General features: G+C 35.7%; 1 protein-coding gene across 2 annotated transcripts in view; it reads left to right on the forward strand.

Moving 5' to 3' along the window:
- The window catches only part of UHRF2 (ubiquitin like with PHD and ring finger domains 2), a 97,901-nt gene that overhangs the window by 72,049 nt on the left and 3,709 nt on the right, over positions 1 to 22,143 (forward strand). Inside the window, exons 7-14 of one of the 2 annotated variants that reach the window (XM_074569584.1) lie at positions 2,117 to 2,240; positions 2,628 to 2,735; positions 6,651 to 6,755; positions 16,642 to 16,748; positions 18,793 to 18,955; positions 19,488 to 19,625; positions 20,463 to 20,586; positions 20,984 to 21,147. In XM_074569584.1, the coding sequence (XP_074425685.1) occupies positions 2,117 to 2,240; positions 2,628 to 2,735; positions 6,651 to 6,755; positions 16,642 to 16,748; positions 18,793 to 18,955; positions 19,488 to 19,625; positions 20,463 to 20,586; positions 20,984 to 21,147 (1,033 nt within the window). The remainder of the gene's footprint in view (positions 1 to 2,116; positions 2,241 to 2,627; positions 2,736 to 6,650; positions 6,756 to 16,641; positions 16,749 to 18,792; positions 18,956 to 19,487; positions 19,626 to 20,462; positions 20,587 to 20,983; positions 21,148 to 22,143) is intronic. The other variant, XM_074569585.1, reaches the window with a different exon arrangement.

Below are 22,143 nucleotides of genomic sequence, written 5' to 3' on the forward strand. Positions count from 1 at the left end.
AGAAAGTTTCATAGGCACGTCAGGATACTCATATTGAAGTCTCATCAGCCATCCGTGTCTCTTTGGTCTCGCTAGTGTGCTAAGATGATCTTGGCCTGCTGCCTGCTTCGAATAATTTTTCAGGTTAGGTATTAGTGTTCTTGTCTTCACTGGCACCCATTCTGTTTCAAAAGCTTCTTACGCAATGTGAGTTATCCTACTTCTATTTCAGCGAAAATTTGAAAAACAGGAGATTTTTCAAAGTGTAGCCATTGCTGACCGGACTCCCTACCCTCTTCCATTAGTATCACTATAACTGCACTGCATAGGTCCCCAAGACTGTTTTCCTCCATACAGAAGATTCAGTGCTCTGTAAACAACAGCAAAAGAATTAAATTGACTGAAAACATGGTATTTAGAGTCCCTCAGGTCATATGTTAAGTGGACTTTTAGACCCTTCCACTTACATTTCTGCCCCAAAAATTATGAATTTCCACAAGTAGTAGAAGTCTAAGTCATGTAATTACAATATCTTGAAAAATGGCTGTCATGCTTTTTAGCTTATTTTTGTTTGCTGTTTAGTGATAAGAACCTTAAGATTTATTCATTTAGGTAGATGGCTGCATTGATGGATGAAGTCACTAGGTGGGAGAGGCTCCACTGTTACGGAGCTTGCTTGTGACAGTCAGTTTTGTGATACTTGTTGGTGCCAGCCCTGTGCAGTCTTAATGCTTGGTCGTATGCAGAAGGAGTGCAGTTGTGCTGGGCAAAGCAATGTCTCCCACCAAAAAGGAGGTGTGTGTTCTCCTTTCTTGCATATTAGCAAAGTGTCATTGCTGTCTGATCCTTAATTTCTTGAGAGATTTTGTTTGGTTTATAGTATAAAATTTGGCAAAATTTCTGCAGGGTCTTGGCTTGCAGTTTGATAAAGAATTATACGTTTCTCTTGCAGAGATTAAATCACTCTATATGCGAACAGTGTTTAATATTCCATACAAAACCCAGTTTAAAAAATCTTAAGGTGATACAGTTACCCTATCAAGAAGCAGGGAATGACATAGTTAATTCACTTTGTGAATTTGCATTATGTCACATTCCTTCTTTTAATTGGTCATTGCATATTCTTTTTTTTTTAAGCAACTGTAATATCATTTGAAGTCTTAGTGTTAGACAATTTCAGCATCTTCTATTATTTTTCATTTCTTTTAATCTACATAGCTTCATTGTCTTAATGGTTCAACACCTTTATTTACATAGTGAAATCTTTTCCTGTGAACATTAATCATTAATTCTTCTATTCATATAGAATTCATATATAATTCTTCTATTCATACAAAAGTTAATAAATCCAAAACAGTAGTAGTACTTACTAGTGGTAGTTGTCTAAACTAGGTTATCAATGTTAGCGTAGATCAGACTTCCTCCGGTAGTGGGTGGAGGCCACTATAGCGGCGAAAATGTTATTAGAAGCAGCAAAATTACCAGTGTACTCCCTTTTTCTCTCTGCTGAAGTCACTGCATACTAGTATCTCCTACTTTCCTACCAGGATGGCTTTGTGTTAGCTGGAATGAGTCTCTGCGCTATATTCCAAGTGGCTTCAGTGTTGTGGAGTGAGTGTGTGCATGCATATGTGTGTGTGTCTGTGTCTACACACATTACGTGGTAGCTTGGCTCTGTTTGGCATTCAGCTGTCTGTAGTGAAATTTATTGCACTAGAAGCAGAAAATAGGGGTAGAGTGGGCAGGACATAGAAATAAACCATGAGTACTGATTAGCAGTCTACTCTAATCTCAGACATCTTTTCTTTTACAAGATTTAAATTAAAGAGGACAGAATGAAGAGTCAATACAGGAGACATGGGGGCCTCTCACGTATCATGTGAGAAAGAATGGTTAAGTGTTTCGCCTCTAGCACTCTACCTGCAAAGATACTGAAATGCCCTTTTTTAAAAGTTGACAGTATTTGTTCATGTTCGGTTCATTTTTTTAAGCCATAGGGTTCAGCTGCTTAAGATTGGTATATGTTTGCTAGCTTGAAGTATTCAGTCAAGATAAACAAATTGACACTATTTTGGCTACAAGAAATGTATTGCCATTATGATGAAGTAATTGAGAATTTACTAAAACCTTTTTTTAGGTATTGTCCTTCCTGCAAAAATGATTCTAATGAAGTTGTAAAGGCTGGAGAAAAGCTCAAACAGAGTAAAAAGAAAGCAAAGATGCCATCTGCCAGTACTGAAAGCCAGAGAGACTGGGGCAAGGTAGAGTGTATTTTAGAAATAGCTGTTACTCTGATTGTTCATGTATGTGCTAAATCTATAATTCTACTTATATATGCACAACACAAAATTCAGTACTGGGTTGCACAGACAATAAGACAATGTTTAATCCTGCCCACTATCTACTACCAGTTAAAGCAGTGGAAGAATTATTAAGGTGATTAGAGGTAAAAACAAAGAAAAATAACCCTTGATCCCTCCCCCGAACAGATAAACACATATTACTTAATTAACATTCCTTTTAACAATTGTTAACATATTTTAAAGTATGTGTTTGTTATAATGATCAAATTTCATGATATCTGCATTGAGTTTGCAAATAGTCTTCAATATTCTAATACTAATTCATTTTGTCTAATGTATTTTTAGGGCATGGCCTGTGTTGGTCGCACTAAGGAATGCACTATTGTTCCTTCAAATCATTATGGACCTATACCTGGTGTTCCTGTTGGGACAACCTGGAAATTCAGAGTTCAGGTATGTTCTTTCAGTATTAGCTGTAGTTGAAGTAAGTAAGAAAATGAATGGGTTGGGCACTAAAATAAATTTGGATTGACAATTGCCATTTTCAGCAGGACTAAACACAGCAAATACACTATTATTCTAATATTGGAAGTGATGCCAACAGTAGTGAAGGTTTAAGTATCCTGATTTTACAGTGCAACTTAATAAGAAGTCTGTTATCATTAGGATAAACAAATTTCACACGTTAAAATTCTAAGTGGGATACTTAGTGAATAGAGTCAAGTATTTTGTGAAGTGTACTTCACATGAATTGATTATCCCACTTAAGAGATGTAGAATGTAGATTTTTAAAACACTAGATGATATCACTGTAAATTCACTCCCTTTTGGTGTTTTTGGTCATACATAAGGATACAAATCTTCTTTTAGGCTGATGAACAGTGTAAGCTTGTGCTGCTACTGAAATTAGCTGTCTATTCAGCCTTTGCTGTTTCTTGCACTGTCTCATTTTCTATTGGAAATATTTCTTAGGCTTTATGGTAAACTAGATTGGTAAAAAAATGCCAGGAAAATAATCCCATCTGGGGTAGAAAGGGAGTTAATTTTGCCAGTCCAGTTCATGTTTTGGTTATATAAGCACAGTGCCAATACTCAGAGGGGCAGCAAAAAACAAAGCAAGGAGCATGGCACAACTTCATTTTGTGCCAGTACTGATTTTTTATGGTTTTGAAGTGTCCAGCAAACTGCAAAGTTACTTCCTTTTTCTCCAGCCTTATCTAGTTTTTGTTTTATCTTTGATTTTTTTTTCTATTATTTTTAGTCAGGGAAATAGTTATTTTCAAGTCAGTTAGTTCTTTGTCTCTTATGTGTGTAAAAGATTGTATTTCAATTTTTTCCATCATACATGGAAGAATAGAAACAGGTATTTTAAAACTGCTTGGGGAGGGGCAAGCCAAGAATCAAAAGCCTCTTCTGATTTGTTTTCTGAACTTTTCATCACCTGTTTTCTCTACTAATTCTCCAATTAGAAGAGAGAACACTTAGCAGGAGAAAGAACACTTTCCCTCTGATGGTGGTGTCGTCCAATACTGTGTGAAGAATTCTGGATTTGGAAGGCCATGCAGGTTTTAAGGCTGACAGGAATAGCAGCAGACATTTAGCAACAGCAACAGCAACAGACCCTTAGCAACAGTTTTCAGTTTGTCTCCTTGGTAGAAATAACAGTGAAGAAGTTGAAAACTAAATTCGTTGTTTTGATTCTTTCTCACCTTGATGTCCATTGTCAACACTACCATCAATACAAGCCTTAGATGAAGCAAATTAAATTTGTAATGTAAAATTATGCTGTTCATCATACCAGCTATTTTACACAGAATGGCTTGCTTAACAGGAAAATTCAATTTTGATTCTTTGGGGGATTTCATTGACCTCTCCTGTCTTTGAGGAACTTTTTTGTGAAAGGAATTAAAATAAATAGTTATGGTTTCGTTGGCTTCCAGACTAAGGAAAGTCTCACAAGTAAGAGGAGTTTCTAAAATCACTTATGCAAACGTAAAGTCTCAAAATCAGGTTTTCTTTTCAGTGCTTCAACAACAATTGAAATTATTAGTTCACCTTTTCTTTAGGAATTGGATTGATAACACAAAAGCTAGCAGTTTTCAGATCTTTCTAGTGCTGGTAAGAAAAAGGAACCGAATTATTGCTCTGCTTTTGTCAGAAAATATAGCAGAGAATGCCAATTTTCATATATTTAAATATGGACTATACATCAAAAGGCAATTATCATTTCTACGTAATTATTTAATTTGGGGTACAAATGAAATACTTTGTCCTTTTTTTAAAGATTGAAATGTTTTCTACATAGAAAGTTAAATTACACTTTTGTTTCTCATATGACTAGTCTTCTGTATGAGAAATGACTTTGTCTCCCCAAATTTATGAAAATTTAGAGACACTAGTTTCTTTATTTCTGATGTGCGTAGTTTTTTATGACAAAAACTCTCTTTTCCCTAGAAGGAAATTGACTAAATATTGGTTCTGGAGAGAGCATCTGAAGAGCATCTTTGGCATGAATTACTTACCAGAGTTCGTCTTTGGGGTGAATCACCTACCAGAAACCTAAATTTAATTGATAAAAGCTGGAAATGAAAGAAGGGAGGGAGGAATGCATGGAAGGATGTTTCATACAGCAGGAAAGAGAACCACAATAGTGGGGCCTTTTTATTCAGCATGGTCATAAATGGTCTGGAAAAATTGGCAAATACCTGATAAAGTTAGGTGAGAGTGCTAAGTCATTGTGGACAGTAAATGTGGGGTGGGGAACAGTTCTAACTATATTATTTATAGTGGGCTTTCAGATTTTCATTATTTAGGAAAGAGACCTCCTAATAGCTAATTTTGAAAATATATCATCTTAGTACCCAATAGTGATCAAAAAAATAAATCATATGTTAATTTACTGTGAAAGGAGGAGTCAGGAAAATAAAATGTATTATTATGAACACCAATCAGGATGATTAAAGGAATGGAATGGTTTTCGTTCAACTGGAAAGACTTTTCATTCTGGAACAATGTTGAAAACATGGTGCAGTGTCAATGTTGCAAAATAATGTACAGTATGAAAAACAGTGATTAGGGACCAATATACATGCTTTTGTAATGCAAAATGGGGTCATGAAAAAAAAAGGTCAGCTGCTCAGTTCAAAATGAAAAAAAGTAGTATTAGTTCATGTGACAAGTGATACTACTGTGAACTATTTTCTCCCTTTGATCCTATGGATCCAAAAGTTTTAAGCAGTTTAGGAAGTCTAAGTCACCGACAGCTGGACGCTGAGAAATTGTGCAGGGTAGTGTCATTGTGTCCTTGCATAATTTTCGTACTGTGCACAGCTTTTGTCTGTTGTTGGAGACAACATTTTTGGCCAGCTGGACCTTTGATCTGATGTATTGTATTATGAAAGTACAAGACTATAGCAGAAGAATGTAAAATTTCATGGGATTTGCTCAAACGTGTAGGTTGGGAAAAGGAGCTCAGGAGTGGACAGGAAAATGGGAAAAACAGGCAAAGTCTGAAGGAAGGTATGAAGGTAGGAAGAAGGATCCTAATTGGGTTTCTGCTGGGAACCTTCATTCTATCAATAGTATTTTTGGCATTACGTACTAAGAAAATATGTAATTTACTATGTAGCCCCTTTTTTATTCATAAAGGGTTGTGGGTTTTTTAAAATGTGATTTTGTTGTTGGAAGCAGTTATTAAATAAATTTTTGTGGAAGAGATGTTGCAGCAGACTTTAATAACGGTTCCAGTTCATGGTACAGCTGCAGCTCTCAGTGATCTGGTTGCAGCTTAGTTGCTCATTCACTGCCAGAGTTACCCTGGTTAGGGAACTAGCTTATGATTCATACATTGTTGCAATGGCTTCTTCTGTTTCCTTAGGCAGTGTGATAATATTCCTCTGAGTTGGTCGTGTTAAAAGTGTGTTACCTTCATAGTACCTGACATAATGATCTTTACATGGGTCACTGCGATCTTCCTTAGTTAAGAATTGTAAAGTGTTACCAAACAGGCAGATCTTCTGCTTTGGATTGCTCTAAATGACTGTGCAAGTGGAGTATAACAGTGACTACAGTCTTAAATACTGCTTATGGAAAGAATCATGGAGATTTTTCCCGAAGAAGAGAAAGTGTACCTTTACATCTTCCAGTGTCACCACTTGTCCTACATTGTCCTTCCATTTTTTGCGTGTCCTTACTTTTGGCTTTTCTCCCTTAAAAACAAGTGGAATTCTCACCTTTAGTAGCAGTCTTACACTAATTTTTTACACAGACAACCCTGTACAGTATTTGAAGCAGAAAGTTGATTGTTAAAAGTGATTGTAGATGGCTCGTTGTTTGAAAAAAATGCTAGAAGCTTTATTCTCTTGCCAGGTGAGTGAAGCAGGTGTTCACAGACCACATGTGGGTGGAATCCATGGACGCAGTAATGATGGAGCTTATTCGCTTGTACTAGCTGGAGGATTTGAAGATGAAGTGGTATGTCATTTATGCAAGCAATGGTTTTACTATTCTAATGTATCAATGTTTGTAAAAATAGAATTATGTCCTAAAACTAATGCTTATGCAAATATGACTGTGAAAAAGAACAACTACTGCTAATAACAAACTGAATAGTTTCGCATATGTTGGGGAGAAATGTGTGTAAGCCAATCTTTCTTAAAGAATGCTTATGCTCATACTGAAGCAAAATACCTCAATTACAGATGAATTTTACATTGTTTAGGGTAGTTAAATTTCAGTATACTTTTGGAGTCTGAATTTAGCATTATTTAAAATCTGATAGTGTAATTATATGCAAATAATACATTTCATATTCTGCTTTGGTCATGATTTTTATTGCTTTCAAGACAAGTAGATGCCTCTTCTTTTGGATTTGTTGTATTTCTATGGATGTGATACCTTTAATGAACCCCAGTAAAAGGTAAATATTACGTGATTCTATGAAGTTCTGAAGGCTTTAACTCCTACTGATGAGCACTTTCTGAACTTCATAAGGAAGTCTCAGTATCTTGTATTATGATCCCCAAAGTGCTGGAAAAAGTTTCTATTTTGATGTTAACATCTAAGTAGAGCAACGAAAGCGATTATTCTGCTAAACTAAACAGTAACTGCATCTGACTTTCATCTCATGTTGACCAACATTTATTTATGAATAGATTACTGTTCTCTGCAATTAAATAATGTTTACACAGGGTACATCCCTTCCTGCAGTTCTGCTCCATCAGGTGGAATTTTGCGTCATGCATCAGGTGAAGGATAAAGCAGTAAGCAATCCAGTTTTTTGAAACATGCATACCTGTTAATCACAAGGAAAAAGGCACTGGAGAAAGCAATAAACATCTGAAATAGCATCAGAATGTAACGTATTTTTTGCCAACAGCACCTACTGGCTGCTGCTGCTGCAGAGTAGTACCTCTGAAGGAGTCTCTGTCTTTTCTTAACAAGTCATATGAGGAGGTACTTGGTGTTGGGATACACTACTACACCAAGTACCTTAGAGTCAACCCAACCCAAGCTCTAGGACCCTTAGACAAAGGATCCTAAGAATTGTGTTGCTCAGTAGTTGTACCTGCTATGTTGGGATGCCGCAGATTCCTTTTATTTTTTTTTCTTTTTGATGGTGGTACTGATGTCCCCTTGTTTCTGCTGCTGTAATTATCCAATTCAAAATATGTAATAAACTTAACTGGATCCTTTGCATGTCTTTTCCAGTTCAGCTAAGTAATGGTGTGTTTTTGTGGACATCTAAGTACTGTCATAGTCTAGAAGACATACATAATTTTGAAGAGGCATAGTTGCAGAGCAATATTGCAGAAGATACCCTAAATTTTTATGAATGTTAGCTTTTTTGCAATTCTCTAACAATAGAAGGGAGAATTTTTTTTTTCCAGGTGCATTTTTGGAATTAGGTTGTTTCCGTTCTTTTTTCATATACCAGATTTTATTTCCCAATTTACTTCCATTTTCACTGTTTTTTGGAAAAGGTTGAAATTGAAGTCCTGTAAGATTATCCACAGAAAAATCAAATTCTTTACTTATAAGTACGTACTTCCTAAGTATGAAACTGTCATTCCTTTAGTGGCCAGCCCAGCCTAAACCATGACAAACTTTTAAGTAAAAATTCAGGTAAAATCCTCTGCTCACATCTTGTCACTTTTAGTGTATGAGAACACAAAAAGGCAGGTGACTGTTACTTGAATTTCAACGGTATGATGTAAGTACTTGTGTGTAAGTTTTTACGAAATTGAGAAATAAGTACATTTTGGAAGACTCTTTTACCGTATTTTTATAAACTTTATGCACTATTTATTCACACTGTTGACATGTGTCATCTTAATGCTCTTCTTGTAGCTTTCAATTAACAGTTCACTATTGGAGTAAATAAGTAATTGCAAAAATGTATTGCAGGAAATAGAATTCCCTGTCGAGTTCTCAGATCATGCCATTTTTATGCTGTGCCTTTGGAAACTTAGAGTCCTGCAGACCCAGACTCATCTAAAACTGTGCTCAATTTGGGATGTTCTGGATGTATTGGAGTGGTAGTTAACAAGAAGTTCTGTCAGTACAGGATCTGTCCTTAAGATTGAGAAGGGGTGCATTCATAGTTTACAAAATGAGCATTGGGTGAAATAGTTCTGCACATGAAGCTTAACCTCATTCTTTATTACATGCATATAAAATGTTTGCACGTTGATCTCTCTCTTGTAAATGTTTAACCTTGAATTTTAGTGACAAGTTAGATGGCTTACCTAATTAAGATACAGTATTACAACAGTTAGCTTTAGAGTCTTGAACATGTTAATTGCTGATCTCCCAGTCTTTTTTTTTTTTATAGTAACCATAGTAGGAACATTAGCTGAAGAAATTGAGAAGTCTTTCAGGAATTTAAAATCTAAGAATTATTTCAGAATATAGTAATATTGGAAAACTCGATATTGGACATTAACAGTGATTGTGCAGTCTCAGTCTTCATGATAAAAATATTTTGACTTGTGTGTTCATCAGAGCAAGTACGTGAAGAAATTTCATTTTTGTGTTGAAAAATTGCCCTTCTATTTTGTGTCATTGTTTTTATGTATCAGGGTTAAAAGTGCTGTTTATCTTCAAAAGTTTCAATCTGCTCAGCTGAGTTAGTGTTGTAAAGATGGTAAATCAATTGTGTGGTGTCCTCAGTTTAATCTGAACAAAAATTATTTCTTCTGTAAGGGCTTTTGCGTATAGGATCATACAGCAAATCTCTGAACATTTCAGAGTTTTGAATTCAGAATGTCTTGGAGAATAATATCTTCTGTGATTGTTTGCATCCTCTTGTAAAAGATTCTGAGAGTAAAAAGAGAATAGCATCTCTAATGACTCAGCAGGGACCCCAGGCAAATACTCATTGCTTAGGTTCGTTGGTTATTTTATACCAAACCCATTCAGTGCCTGGAACTTATCATTCACAAAACACTTCATGAAATGGCTTGCTGTCCGTTTAAAATGTTCTGTGTCATTGCATTAATCTTATGTTTGGGTAATCGGTTCCAAGCTGTCAGTAAACTGTTATTCCACTTGTTTGAAATAGTCCAATTGCAAATAAACAGTCTTCAGCTCACTGGATTTGCCCGAGCGCTGTGATGAGGATATAGCCTTTCAGAACCTCTGCTTAATGTGCATTGCACAGTGAAAGCACTTGATCAGTTTCACCAGTGCCAAAGGTGCAGTGCCAGTACTGTAGTGAATTGCATACTTACATGGCTTTTAATCCAAATCAAGTGTCAATAGGAGCCTCATGTCTGAGTCAAAGTGTTTTAAATCCAAAAACCATTGTGACTAGCAGTTTGCCTAGATGCGTGTGCATGACCTGTTGCTTTATTAAGAAGTTTGTGGGGTTTACCTGCGTCAACTGAATCCAGTGTGAGCCCTCGTACTACAGAGATGTAGTATCCTATATAAATTTTCTGAATTACCACACCACACTGACTACGTTACCAAGGGAACGGTTCCTTTCAGATTTTCCCACCTCTGTATTATAGTACTGAGAATCCAACATAACAAGTTCATTATAGCCATTACACTGAGAGTCTATTGTGAGTCACCTAGATTGAGTATGTACCTGAAAACCTGATGCTTGATGCCATGAAACTTGCTGCTTTCAAAAGCTGTCACGTTTTCAAGGTCTAAGCACCCTACTAGTTTGGGACCTGCTTGGAGCTCCAATGTAATGTGAAAAAATTTGAGTATCTCACTATACGATAGCTACCAAATATCGTCCTTGTCACTCAAATGTGGTTTTTGTCCACTCTTGTTACCTCCAATGCTAAGGATATACTTGACATAATTCGTAGGGCAGTAGCTTTAATACTTATTTCTCCCCGTTTCTGAGATTTGCAGGACAGCTCCTATTCTGCAACAGTCTCCTCTCCATCTTTTCTCTTATTGCATATTGTTAGCTATCAGTCCATACAAAATCCTAATTAACACTAAAAAATACCTTTTATTCATTACTTTCTGAGTTTCATTGTCTGCTGTGTACCTGCATTATATTCAGAATTACTTTCACATTCCGAAAAGCCTTATTTTGTTACACAGATGCTTTTTGTCATTTTTTTTACTGCTAGTGATCTATCTGTCCAAGTAGTCTTATCTGCCTACTTGGCACCTTCTTTCATAATGAGGTGTGGAATCTGTGTCTATACTTCTTCTGGCTGTGCTTTTCCAAAGTTCATTTGCTGGACTTCGCATATCTGGTTGTTTCTAAAGCATTGAAGAACCCATTTGACACAATGATAAAGCAGATTAAAAAGTAGAAATTAATGTTGCCAATGCTTAGCAAAGCACCATTGAGCTCTTTTTCATCTTTCATGCTTTCCAAGAATCATTCCATCTGGAATAGTGACTTAGGTCAAGGACATAGGCCTTGGTTTCTGTTTGTGAATGCCTAAGCCTAACATAGTGAGACACTTTCTTTCTGAAATTCATACATTTTCAAGAGACATTTCATATTAGTGCAATATATGCAGTCTAATCAATCTATTCTCTTCATAAAATTGTGAAGGATCAGCATAACTATATTAGTCTTTGTAGTGTTAAACCATGAGTTTCCTGCTGGACTTCATAGACTTTTTACGTGAACACTTATAAAATTAACTCTTATGATATTAAGCATTTATTTAAATACAGGAAATGAAAGATGAAAGTTACAAATTCTAATTATATATGTAGAGATAAATAAACGTCAAATGGTAAGTGTGTGTCTTTTAGACAGGCAAGATTTCCCTTGCCTTGCTTTACTAGGATTATAGTAGGCTAATTAAATTACTCATACGGATGGCAGGATTTTTTTATGCTCAGAAAAATCAGATGAGATTGCATGATTTTTTGTCCTCAGATCAGCGTTCTGCAGCAGATAGTCAAAGACAATTGTAGTTAAAAAATGTTGTCTCAAAAAACCTGTTGTATCTGCTGAGTAATCTCCCACTACAGAAAAGGGTCCTTGGCCTGAAAAGGCTTTCTGTGTGTTGTATCTTTGGCAAAGCTGGCTTGAAGTCGGAACTGATTTTGAATGGAGCAAAAGATAATAAATGCAAATTGGGTAGCCAGAATTGTTTACATATTAATGTTTCATTTAAAGGTCTGGAAATACACCATTTTGGCACTGAACATGGAAAGGAATAAGAAAAACCTCAGAAAGTGGTGCACATACAGTAGTTGACTAGTACTTTCATTTGGGAGTTACTTTTCAAAGTGTTGACTTACTTCCATCACCAGTTCGCCACCTTCTGCTGTTTCCTGCTTTGAAGCTGTCTTACTTGGTGTTCAGAGATCCAGGCTGGCTGACACTAAAATGGTTAAATGCTTTCCTTGTGGTGGAATATGCCGCGGTACTGTTGCATTCTTGCTGTCAAGGGTGGTTGTGGGGAGGAGTCAGAAACACTAATTATGATATATTCAACCTCTGCACTTAATGCAAGGGGTTTTTTATTGATTTATAAGTGAAATATGTAATTTAGTCCTTCCTTTTTAATTGGCATCCTTTACTGCAGTGCTAAACCATGAAATTATCAAAAAATAAATCAGACAATGGGGCAGATAGACCAATTCTGTCAGCACTTACATGCATACAGACCTGTGAGACTTTAATGGAGATGAATGATGACATGATTCAGTTTCAGGTATACCTACTACCAGGGAAAGAAAATCCTTTAAAATGTAATTGTCCGGTAGTTGATATTTGTCTTGAATTTAACAACTTCATTTTAAAAGGCTTAGTGCTTTTTTATTTTGCTTTGTCATATTAATCAAAATCTTAGCCTTTATTCATCACGTTTTACTGAGGTGAAACTGGTGAATTGAGGGGTTAATGAACTGATGAAATTTTGGGGTTTCTTGTATCAAAAAAGCCAATAAGACTTTTTTTGTTCTTCAGACTGAAGGTTGAAGCTCATCTAGAAAATCTGTGTTCATCATAGTGTATTTTACTAATTGACAAATGCAATTTTTGTGTATGTGTTGGGACCAGACTTTGAAATCTGAGCATAATACCACAGGTGTTAATGGAAAGAGAAAATAATTGAGAGCTATCTTGAGATAGCTGATGCTCCAGTAACTTGAAGTAGCTAATGCCCTTGTCAGCTACTGCATAAAAGCAAGCCATAGAAATATGGTCAAATGCTTAGGTGGAATTCAGACTCTTTTTTTCATTCTCTGTTTTCTATTTGTTAGACTTATGACTGATGATGTAACAACATTGAAATAGTGGAGTATGATTTAATACAGCTGACTCTTATGTCGTATGTGTGAGGCTGACTGGCTTATGGCACTAGAGCTATGCTCATCTTCCACTCAGATGCCTCAATATTGAGATACTGGGTCAATACTACTGTCACTGAAGTTCACTTGCTCTATAATGTGATCAAACTTTACAAACAGAACAGTTAAAAAGTAACTTTATGGAGACAACGTAAGAAAAGGAGGCATACGGAAGGCATTAAAAGAAGACAATAACAAAAGTCTTAGTAGCTGTTGAAAGTTTTGGTGCAAGGAAGTTGAACTAAGCTGTGGAAAGCAGAAGAGAAATGGCAGAATTACATATTTTAAGGTAAAGTGGGGAAAAGGTAGGAGGAAGGAATAGAAGAGAAGCGGAAAGCTAAAACTTTTAATAGGCTTTTTGACAGTTATTTTGTTTCTTAAAGAAGTACAGACATCAATAATTCCTTTTGCCCGATGTTTTCTTTAGCTGCTGAATGCAGAATTTATAGCAGTATCAGTATCTTAAGCTCTGCTTTCTGATACTCCTGAGAAAAAAAATAACTTTCCACCTTTACCTGACACATACAGGCTACCAGTTGAGCATTGTTATGGGTTGTGGGAAGATCCTGCATTATCTATAGATAGACTCAGAACTCAAAGCTATTGAGAAATTGTTCTAATGAGTCATTATTCATCAAAAGGACCCAAATAATAAGCTGTGTGAGTATTCCTGGCAGACTCCACTTTCAAAGTAAACCACCATAAGCACAATGGAAGTAGTTTCTGTAGGTCTCCCATTAGATTTCCACACTACAGGTATCCTCATTTCACTTCTGCTTGTTATGGGATGTATTCATATCCACATTTATTCCACTCAAAGGAATTTTTGTCTGTGCATCACTTACTTGTGCCATTCTTGATTTTCTGTCTATGAAAGCAGTTATGTATTCTCCCGAGCTTTCTTCCTCTCCTTGTTTAAGAGTTGCTCTCATATTAGAGGTTCAAATGTCTTCCCCATTTCTCTTTATCCAGTCCAGATCAGCACCCTTTACGGCAAGATCTCTCTCATTTTCCTCCAGTTCTAGAAATTGTGTATCGTTGTTCCCTGCAATCCTTTTTTTTTTTTTCTTAATATATCCAATGTGAGATAAGTGAGTGTAGTTCTTCTGGGAAGTAGAGCAGAAATGAATTTTCCTTATGCTGGGGGGTGGGTGTTAAAAGATGCCATCTTCTTGTTACTTGACCTTTCATTTCATACTTGACCTTGTTTCATTTCTCCTCCATTTTCCTTCCCCTGGATTTCCAGTTTCCCCCAAATCCATATTATTTTGCCTACTTATGCATAGAACACTTGGATAGATAAAGAAAAGCAAATGTAACCTATCAAGTGTGGAATCTGTTCAAGAGGTGAGCATGTAGGTGTAGGCCTTAGATCCATGCTGTCTCTTCAAGCACGATGTCTTCTGGTTGCCTGTGGTTAAAGAGTACCACCCAGAGAACCCTTTCTCTGAAAACATTGGAAGTTTGATGGTTTTAGCCCTTTTCCATTTAACCCATTTTCCATAGAAGTGTGTTCCAGTAGTTAATTATGAATACTGTTGTATTTATGCCTTCTCGCTTGACTTTTTTTGGGCTTAGTCTACAGTGATTTGTCCTTGATTTATGTTTGTCTGTTATGCCAAAAAAAGTCTATTCAGTGTTTTCTTCTCGTGAAGATTGTTCTACCTAGTTGTTGATAAATAAAACAGTTTGTCAGGAACCTGTCTTGGAAATAATTTTCTCCATTTTGCTCGCATACATAATGTTTCTGGTTTTCCTCTATTTTTTAAAATTCTTACATGTATGTTATTTCAATATTTGTCTCAACATTATATTCTAAAAAAAGGGAAAAACCACTTTCTGTATTTAGTTTGTTTCTGTTTGTACATCAAAAAATCAAGTGCAGCAGTTTTCTTGTCTGCCACACCATGAACATGTGTTCACGTTTCTTCTTTGTTGTGGAACCCAAATCATTCTGGATTCATGACTTTCCAAGATACATCTTTCTGGCTTTTGAAATTGGCACAAACTTCTTACTCAGTGTTAAAATGCAATTTGTTTAAATGGGCCTGATTCATCAAGGAAGCGCATCCCTATTCATATTATTATTGTTGTTGTTGTTATTATTATTATTATTATTATTATTATATCACAGTCATCTTTGTGTGATCTGTGCATTTTATATGCCTTCACAATCACTGAAAAAATTAACATAGCTCAATTCTGTGATACCTTATTTTATACAATTTATTTTACAGTCTTTCTTAGTAAATAGTTCTTGTCTTGTCCGTCTTTCATTCTTTTGAAGTTGTTCCATATATTGTCCTTGTACAACATCATTCAATTTCTGTTATTTTTTTAGAAATTAATTGAGCAGAATAAATAGACTGTTTTAAGAAAGGATATACTAGACTTTATACATGTCTTTGTTAGAGGTTGAGGTGTTTTTTTAAATTCGTGTTACTATGTCTAGATAAATTTTGAATGAGAAATACTCTAATGCTGCTGCTGAATTTCTGTTAGATTTTTCATACACAGAATAAAATAAGCATCTTTTATGTAATTAATCTATGGCCTTGTTCAACCAGCATTTCTCTTTCTAACTTTTTCTTTTTCTGCTGTTGTCAGTCATGAAATATCTGTAACAGTCTTGCACTGGATCCTTAATAATGTCAGACTTTAAATAGTGGTAAGAGATTGACTGAATTTTACTACTGCGTACAAGTGTGCTCAGATTTTTGCTATAAAAATTCATATAATCATTATTTTCTTATAAAGTATTTATCTTCTGCTGTTGCTTAATGCTTCGTACAAAATTTGCATCTCCAAAGAGATACCATATTAAATATATTTGTATCTTTCTAGAAATACTTGAATTTTCCAGGAGTAATATGAATTTCTGTGATATATTTCCTAAAGAAAGTAGTAATACTGGCTTTACTTAGGTGTATGTAGGTTTTGCCTGTTTTTATGGTTCATGGTAAAAGATTTTATCATCCTTCTTTGAATTTAAAGAAAATTCTGTGTAGGAAATGTACTACAGAATTATATCAGCTTACAAAATGCAAATCTAAATGAGTTGAAGATTTTACTAGTTCAGAAGAGCTGGGATTATTACTGAATTAAAGCATCTGCCTTGTACATAAGGCAGAGCTGTTTGTACTCATTAGCACTTAGCCCCTTGCACAAGCTGAAGTGATTCCTCCAAGGTACTTATTATGTATTTTACAAACATGATATTCTTGTAAACTAAATGAAAGCTCTAGAACAAATAACCACTTGCTAGAATGTGTTCCCTTCCTCAGAATTTTTTTTTTCCAAAATCCACTTTTTGAAAGATGTGAAAGTCCAATTTTTTAAGGGAGGCACTTTTTTAATAAGAATTTTCTGGTGAACGTGTTGCATCCAGACCAGTAGCTTTGTGCTGGCTCAACTACTGTAGAATAGTGACTCTGAAATTGAAAACACATCTTTCCATGCCTTGGAGTATAGTTTTTCTCTGAGTAAATAGAACAAATGAAGTTGCATTTTTTTTTTAAATTGAGTTGCTTTGCTTTGGAGTGTTAAAACAAAGGATAATCTTCTTGCACAGGATCGAGGAGATGAATTCACTTACACTGGGAGTGGAGGTAGAGATCTTTCTGGCAATAAAAGGATTGGAGAACATTCATTTGATCAGACATTAACACACATGAATAGGTAAGTTTTGAAGACAAAAAGTATTCCAAAAGGAAAGAGCTGGATTGTAATGTTTTAATTTAAAACTGATGTTTTGCTGTATTCATTCACTCTTGTACAAGCTACTTTTGTGAACAGCGGTGCCTCTTGCTCATATGAGGCGTTTTATCAAGCAGTATGTTTTGTTGATTTAAAGAAACACTTGCACCTCAAGGAAATACATTGCTGTATTGCTGGCTTAGGTAGTAGTCATGTCTCTGGTTGAAATTGTCCTACAGTTTCCTTCAGAGGACTCTGAATTTAATGAGAAGTTTGTCAAAACTCCTGTGTGGAACTTTTCAGTTCTGGGTGTTTCTTTTTAAGCTACTTCTTCAACAGTTAAATCAATTGCAAAATTTAAGTAGAAAGCAAGCATGTTAATTTTCCCATGTTAAAAGAAATCTTTCCTATTTTGCTAGCCCCTTCTTCCATCATAGTTTTCTATCAAAAGCAAGGAGTTAGGGTGTTGCTTTATCAAAAACAAGTCTTGCAAAAGAAAAATCTATGTCCAAAAGATGAGTTAGACATCTGCTTAAAGTGCTTTTACATCTTCTAAAAGCCTGCCTGAACAAGGAGTTCTCCATCCTTTACTATTTCTAAGAGCATACATAACCTCTGTCATGCGGCTGACCATTTAGCACCTGTGGTGTGATGAGGTTGATTGAGACCTTTTCTTTGCCAGGTCTGCTTTTAGATATGATGTGCTGCTGTCAAGCACAGTGGAGAAGGGTCTCTTTCAAACTGTTTGGTGGTACTTTGAGGAGAGAGAGGAAAAGCCTGACTTGGCTGCTGAGAAAGGGAGGGAGGAAGAGAGAGAGGGGTCATGATGTGAACAGGAACAAGGAGGGAAGGAAGATGGAAGAAGGTTTAAGCAATGGGTTTATGAGCATATTTAGTGAATAGGGCAAACTTGCTTTGGGAAACAGAATTAAAAGCAGGACTCCTTAGTCTCAGCATTTCTCTGCTCTTAGCAGATGACAAATCCACTGGCAAAGCTTGCCTTGTAGCTTTGCAGGCATTAGTGTGCATGGAGTATAACAAGGTGTTGCTCTCAGTTACTGATTTTGGTACAAGTTTTCAAGGACTTTGATACTGAAAATTAAGATGGTTCCATGTAGTTGAATCAGTATTGGTTTTCCTTATCCAGATACCTTTCCTTTTTTGTTTTTATATAAGAAACATTTTTAAAGTTGGCATTGTATACCTGTCTCTTGCTGTTCCATACAATATGGGTTTCAGACTCATACCGTGGCTATTTATAAACCATATCGTTTCTTCTGTTCTGAGATCAATGGTTTGGTCTGATTCTGAAGGGTTTTCAACCCCTGGTCAAACCAGGCTGTGGTAGTAGAAATACTGTGCATTATGGCAGCTTGGTCTAGTAGGTATTCATGCTGTCTTACTCCAGGTTTCTAGAAGAGGGTCTTCATGTAGTTAGTGGATAAAGGGGTTTGCTTGTCATTGAGTTGGCTACTATTACCTAACTCCTACTCTGAGTCATTAATGTATTATGTGAGAGACTTCAGTTACTAATGAGTTTTATGAGTTTTTTGCATGGTTACTATCTGCTTTTATTTCTACGGTGTTTTTCACCATATTCTTTGTGTACACACTTAAAAAGCCTTAAAATCTGCAGTTAATGGGGAATAGCAATAGGAAAAGTTTGCCTTTTGGTATCATTTTCTCTTAATTCCCTCAATGCTATTTAGGAAGGGATTATTTTTAAAAAATTAAGAATGTTAAATCTAAAAGGATTGGTTTGTTTTATTTAATGATATCAGATGAGTTTTTGTCTGGAGCCTTGACAAAATGCTTTGTGTTCCTGTTTTTTTCTTTGCATACATGGTAGCATGGGTCTCATTGCTTCCATCAGTTCTGCAGTTTTAAGAGAAAATACTGAAAAGTTCTGCGCTGCTTGATAAAGCATAATTAGGCAAGGAAAATAGATATGAGTTAATTACATTAATTCTCAAAAATCTGTTCTGTGAAGCAATCTAGTTTATGAAGATTTTAATTCTCTTCCTAGGGCATTGGCCCTTAACTGTGATGCCCCACTGGATGACAAAAATGGAGCAGAGTCTAAGAATTGGAGAGCTGGTAAGCCAGTCAGAGTAGTGCGCAGTTCAAAAGGACGGCGGATCAGCAAATATGCCCCAGAGGAAGGCAACAGATACGATGGCATTTACAAGGTATTCTGATTTCTACTGAGTGCAACATAACATTTTTCTTCAGCTGTTTTTAAGTCTCATACGTGTTACATTGCAAATTCTTCTGTATTACCTAAAAGAAATAATTCTTTTTTCTCTATGATAGCTTTTTAGCCTTAGCTTATTCTGCAAAGAACTGAAATGAAATTATTCAGAGCAGTGATAACAGAACATAATCCATAATAGGATATATAAAGTTGAATATGGTAAACTACTTTATATGGGCTTACTGAGTCATATTCATCCCTGGATATCAAATTGTTTCCTCGCTCCTTCCAACTGTATCCTAGCTTTTTGTGCATTTAATGACTTCTCAGTGTCTGAAATAAAAGTGTGCCTTTTAAGAGCACTGTATTTATCAAAAATACAAAAATTTCACACCCGAGGGAAAAGCTGCTATATAATAGTAGCGTATAACTTAGTCCTCATTTCTTCTTGAACAGTTGAAGTATGACTATATGCATGTGTTTGCCTCGTGATAAAATAACGGCAGTAATTTTATATTGTTCTTTAGGTGGTGAAATATTGGCCCGAAATTGGAAAATGTGGATTTTTAGTTTGGCGCTACCTTCTGAGGAGAGATGATGTTGAGCCTGCACCTTGGACATCAGAAGGAATGGAGCGGTCAAAGAAACTGGGTCTGAGCGTACAGGTTCGAATCAGGACTTGCAGAGTTGTTTTTATTCTGAGTTCCAGTAAACGAATTCCAGAAATAGAAATCAGTTAAACTAAAGCCCCGTTTTTTTTCTTGCACCTCACTGTGGCAGGATTTAATGCTGGAACACGTTACAGATTATCTGCACGCTGAAAGAACCCTGTACTAGTGACATAGCAGAAGGAACAGTGAATGAAGCTTTCTACCTTAGCAGTGAATTGCTTTGCATATATGGATTGAAAAATTAAGAGTTTGAATCCAGTTTGTGGTCCTCAGGCTGGAAAGAATTTCTACAAGCAACTGTTGTTATAGCTGAGTCTGCCTGAGAAATTGAAAAACCTCTGCATTTTTATGTGTTTTTCTCTCTATGTGACTGAGGAGTTTGTATAGATAGTGTATTTCAGGCGCAAATATAAACTGACCCATGAGGACTTGGGCATTGCAGAATCCAGGAAAGATGGAAAGACTTAACAATACTGTTTCTTAGCAAGGCAATGGTATATCTTACAGTGTACCATCATCTTCAGCTTTGCCTAACTGATTTGTATAGTTGTAAGGGATAGATAGGCATATCAGGTTCCTTTTCATACAATTGAGTCTGGATTAGATTCTTTGACTTCATTACGCTTTCTTAATAATAGATAATAATTTAAATGTTTTCTCCATCATGTAGGGTTTTTAAAATTATTTGGTAGTTATTTCAATATGTAGTCACAGGGTTTTAAAGTCTTTTAGAAATTAGTCTTGTTGGTATTTGTAATGTAATATGTATGTAAATACATAATTACTGTATGTCAGTGGGTTTTGTTTTAAATCTATGCTTTTTTATTCTAGTATCCAGAAGGTTATTTGGAAGCCATGGCTAGTAAGGAGAAGAAAGATAAGGTTAAAAAGCAAACTGTGAAACAGGAGCCAACCAGCCAGAGTAACGGAAACCAGAAAAGGACAATTGATGATGGTATTTCTTTTTATTTCCTTAGCATTCATCTGCAAAATCTCTCGTGTTACATCTGTTAAGCCAGTAGCATGGAAACTTTGCAGAAGCGTGAAGTTATTTGGAATACTAATGTAAATTGATAAGCACATGCTCTGTAATTCAGTAGTAGTATCTTATCTTATTTACTACTCTTATGGTGTTTTTTTTCTCTTAAGCTCTATAGAAAAAGTGAAGTCTTCTGTACAACTTTGTGCTGCAGTCCAAAACAATGAATAGTAGGAACTGGAGTAGGGGTTTGATTGCCGCATTTCATGAGTGTAATCCATGTTTTAGCCTTCTAGAAACAGTTTTGTTTTCCCCTTTTAGTAGTTCAGACTAACACTCTGTTGTTACTGAGTCTGATGGTCATAATCTTAAGCAGGTATAGAGGTACCTACGAATACACCCAAAGCCATGAGGATGGGAGATGGAGGGAAAGGAGAGGCTTTCCAGCTGACCCAAGAGCAGCAATGGCTGATTAGAGAAGACTGTATGAACCAGAAACTGTGGGATGAAGTACTCGCTTCTCTTAAGGAAGGACCAGTATGTTTCCTGCATGCATCATTTTTAATTACGTTTTCTTTAGACAAATAGGAGAAATATTGAGTCTCTCTTAAAACCTAATTTGCTTGTTGAACTTCTGCTGAATACAGACTGTGTCTAGCATTATTTTTATTTGTAAGACTTTGATTTCAAGAAAATAATCCTTGCTTGTACATTTTGCTATTGATGGCTCATTTTACATCTGTGTAATAGCAATCTTTTCTTGCTCAAAAAACATTTGCAGTTAGAAGAGGCTTTTTTTTTTCCATTTCAATTTTGAAGGGAGTGTGTTTTCTCTGAAATTTTAAGTGGATTTTTGTGCTGTGCGGATGTAAGAAATGAGACATGAAGAAAGATGATTCTAGTCACTCCTCTTTGTTCAGGCAGAAAGTTTTATGACAGAAAATACAGGTTGCTTGCTTTGTTTAAGAAGGCAGAAGTACTGTTATCTTCAAATTTAGATATGAAATTAAAATATTTTCATCCAAATCTAGATTATCACAGTCTATAGAGAGGGAACCTTAAGTAAGAGAGAAAATACTTTCCTCCCCTAATTGTCATGGAAGTAGCAAGAATAGCTCAAGGTTGAAGAGACTATAAACACTAGTATAAAAAAAAGTCCACAAAAGGAATATCTCCTGAAATATCTCCTGTATCTTTCAGTGATAATTAGTCTTACCAGTGTCAAGTTCACAGTTATTTTAGCTGTTCTGCAGAAGATATCATGGCACTAAGAAGTTAAAATATCTTGATAAAACTCAACTTGGTGGAAACCAAACTATTGGTTAGAAAATGTGTATCTAAAAATGGACATACATAATTAGTTTATTTGAGAATTACCAGTGGCTATTTATGGTGCTTCTGTAACACAAAAAGCACCTATAACTCCCTGTTCTTCCACTTACAGTACTAGTTTTGCTACAATACTGCTGCAGTTGTCTTTGTGTAGGTACTGATAATGTAAAGGTACTTGCTGTTATCTGTCTTCTATCCAGT

The sequence above is a fragment of the Larus michahellis genome, chromosome Z, assembly GCF_964199755.1.
Source record: "Larus michahellis chromosome Z, bLarMic1.1, whole genome shotgun sequence".
In the NCBI taxonomy this organism is placed as follows: Eukaryota; Metazoa; Chordata; class Aves; order Charadriiformes; family Laridae; genus Larus; species Larus michahellis.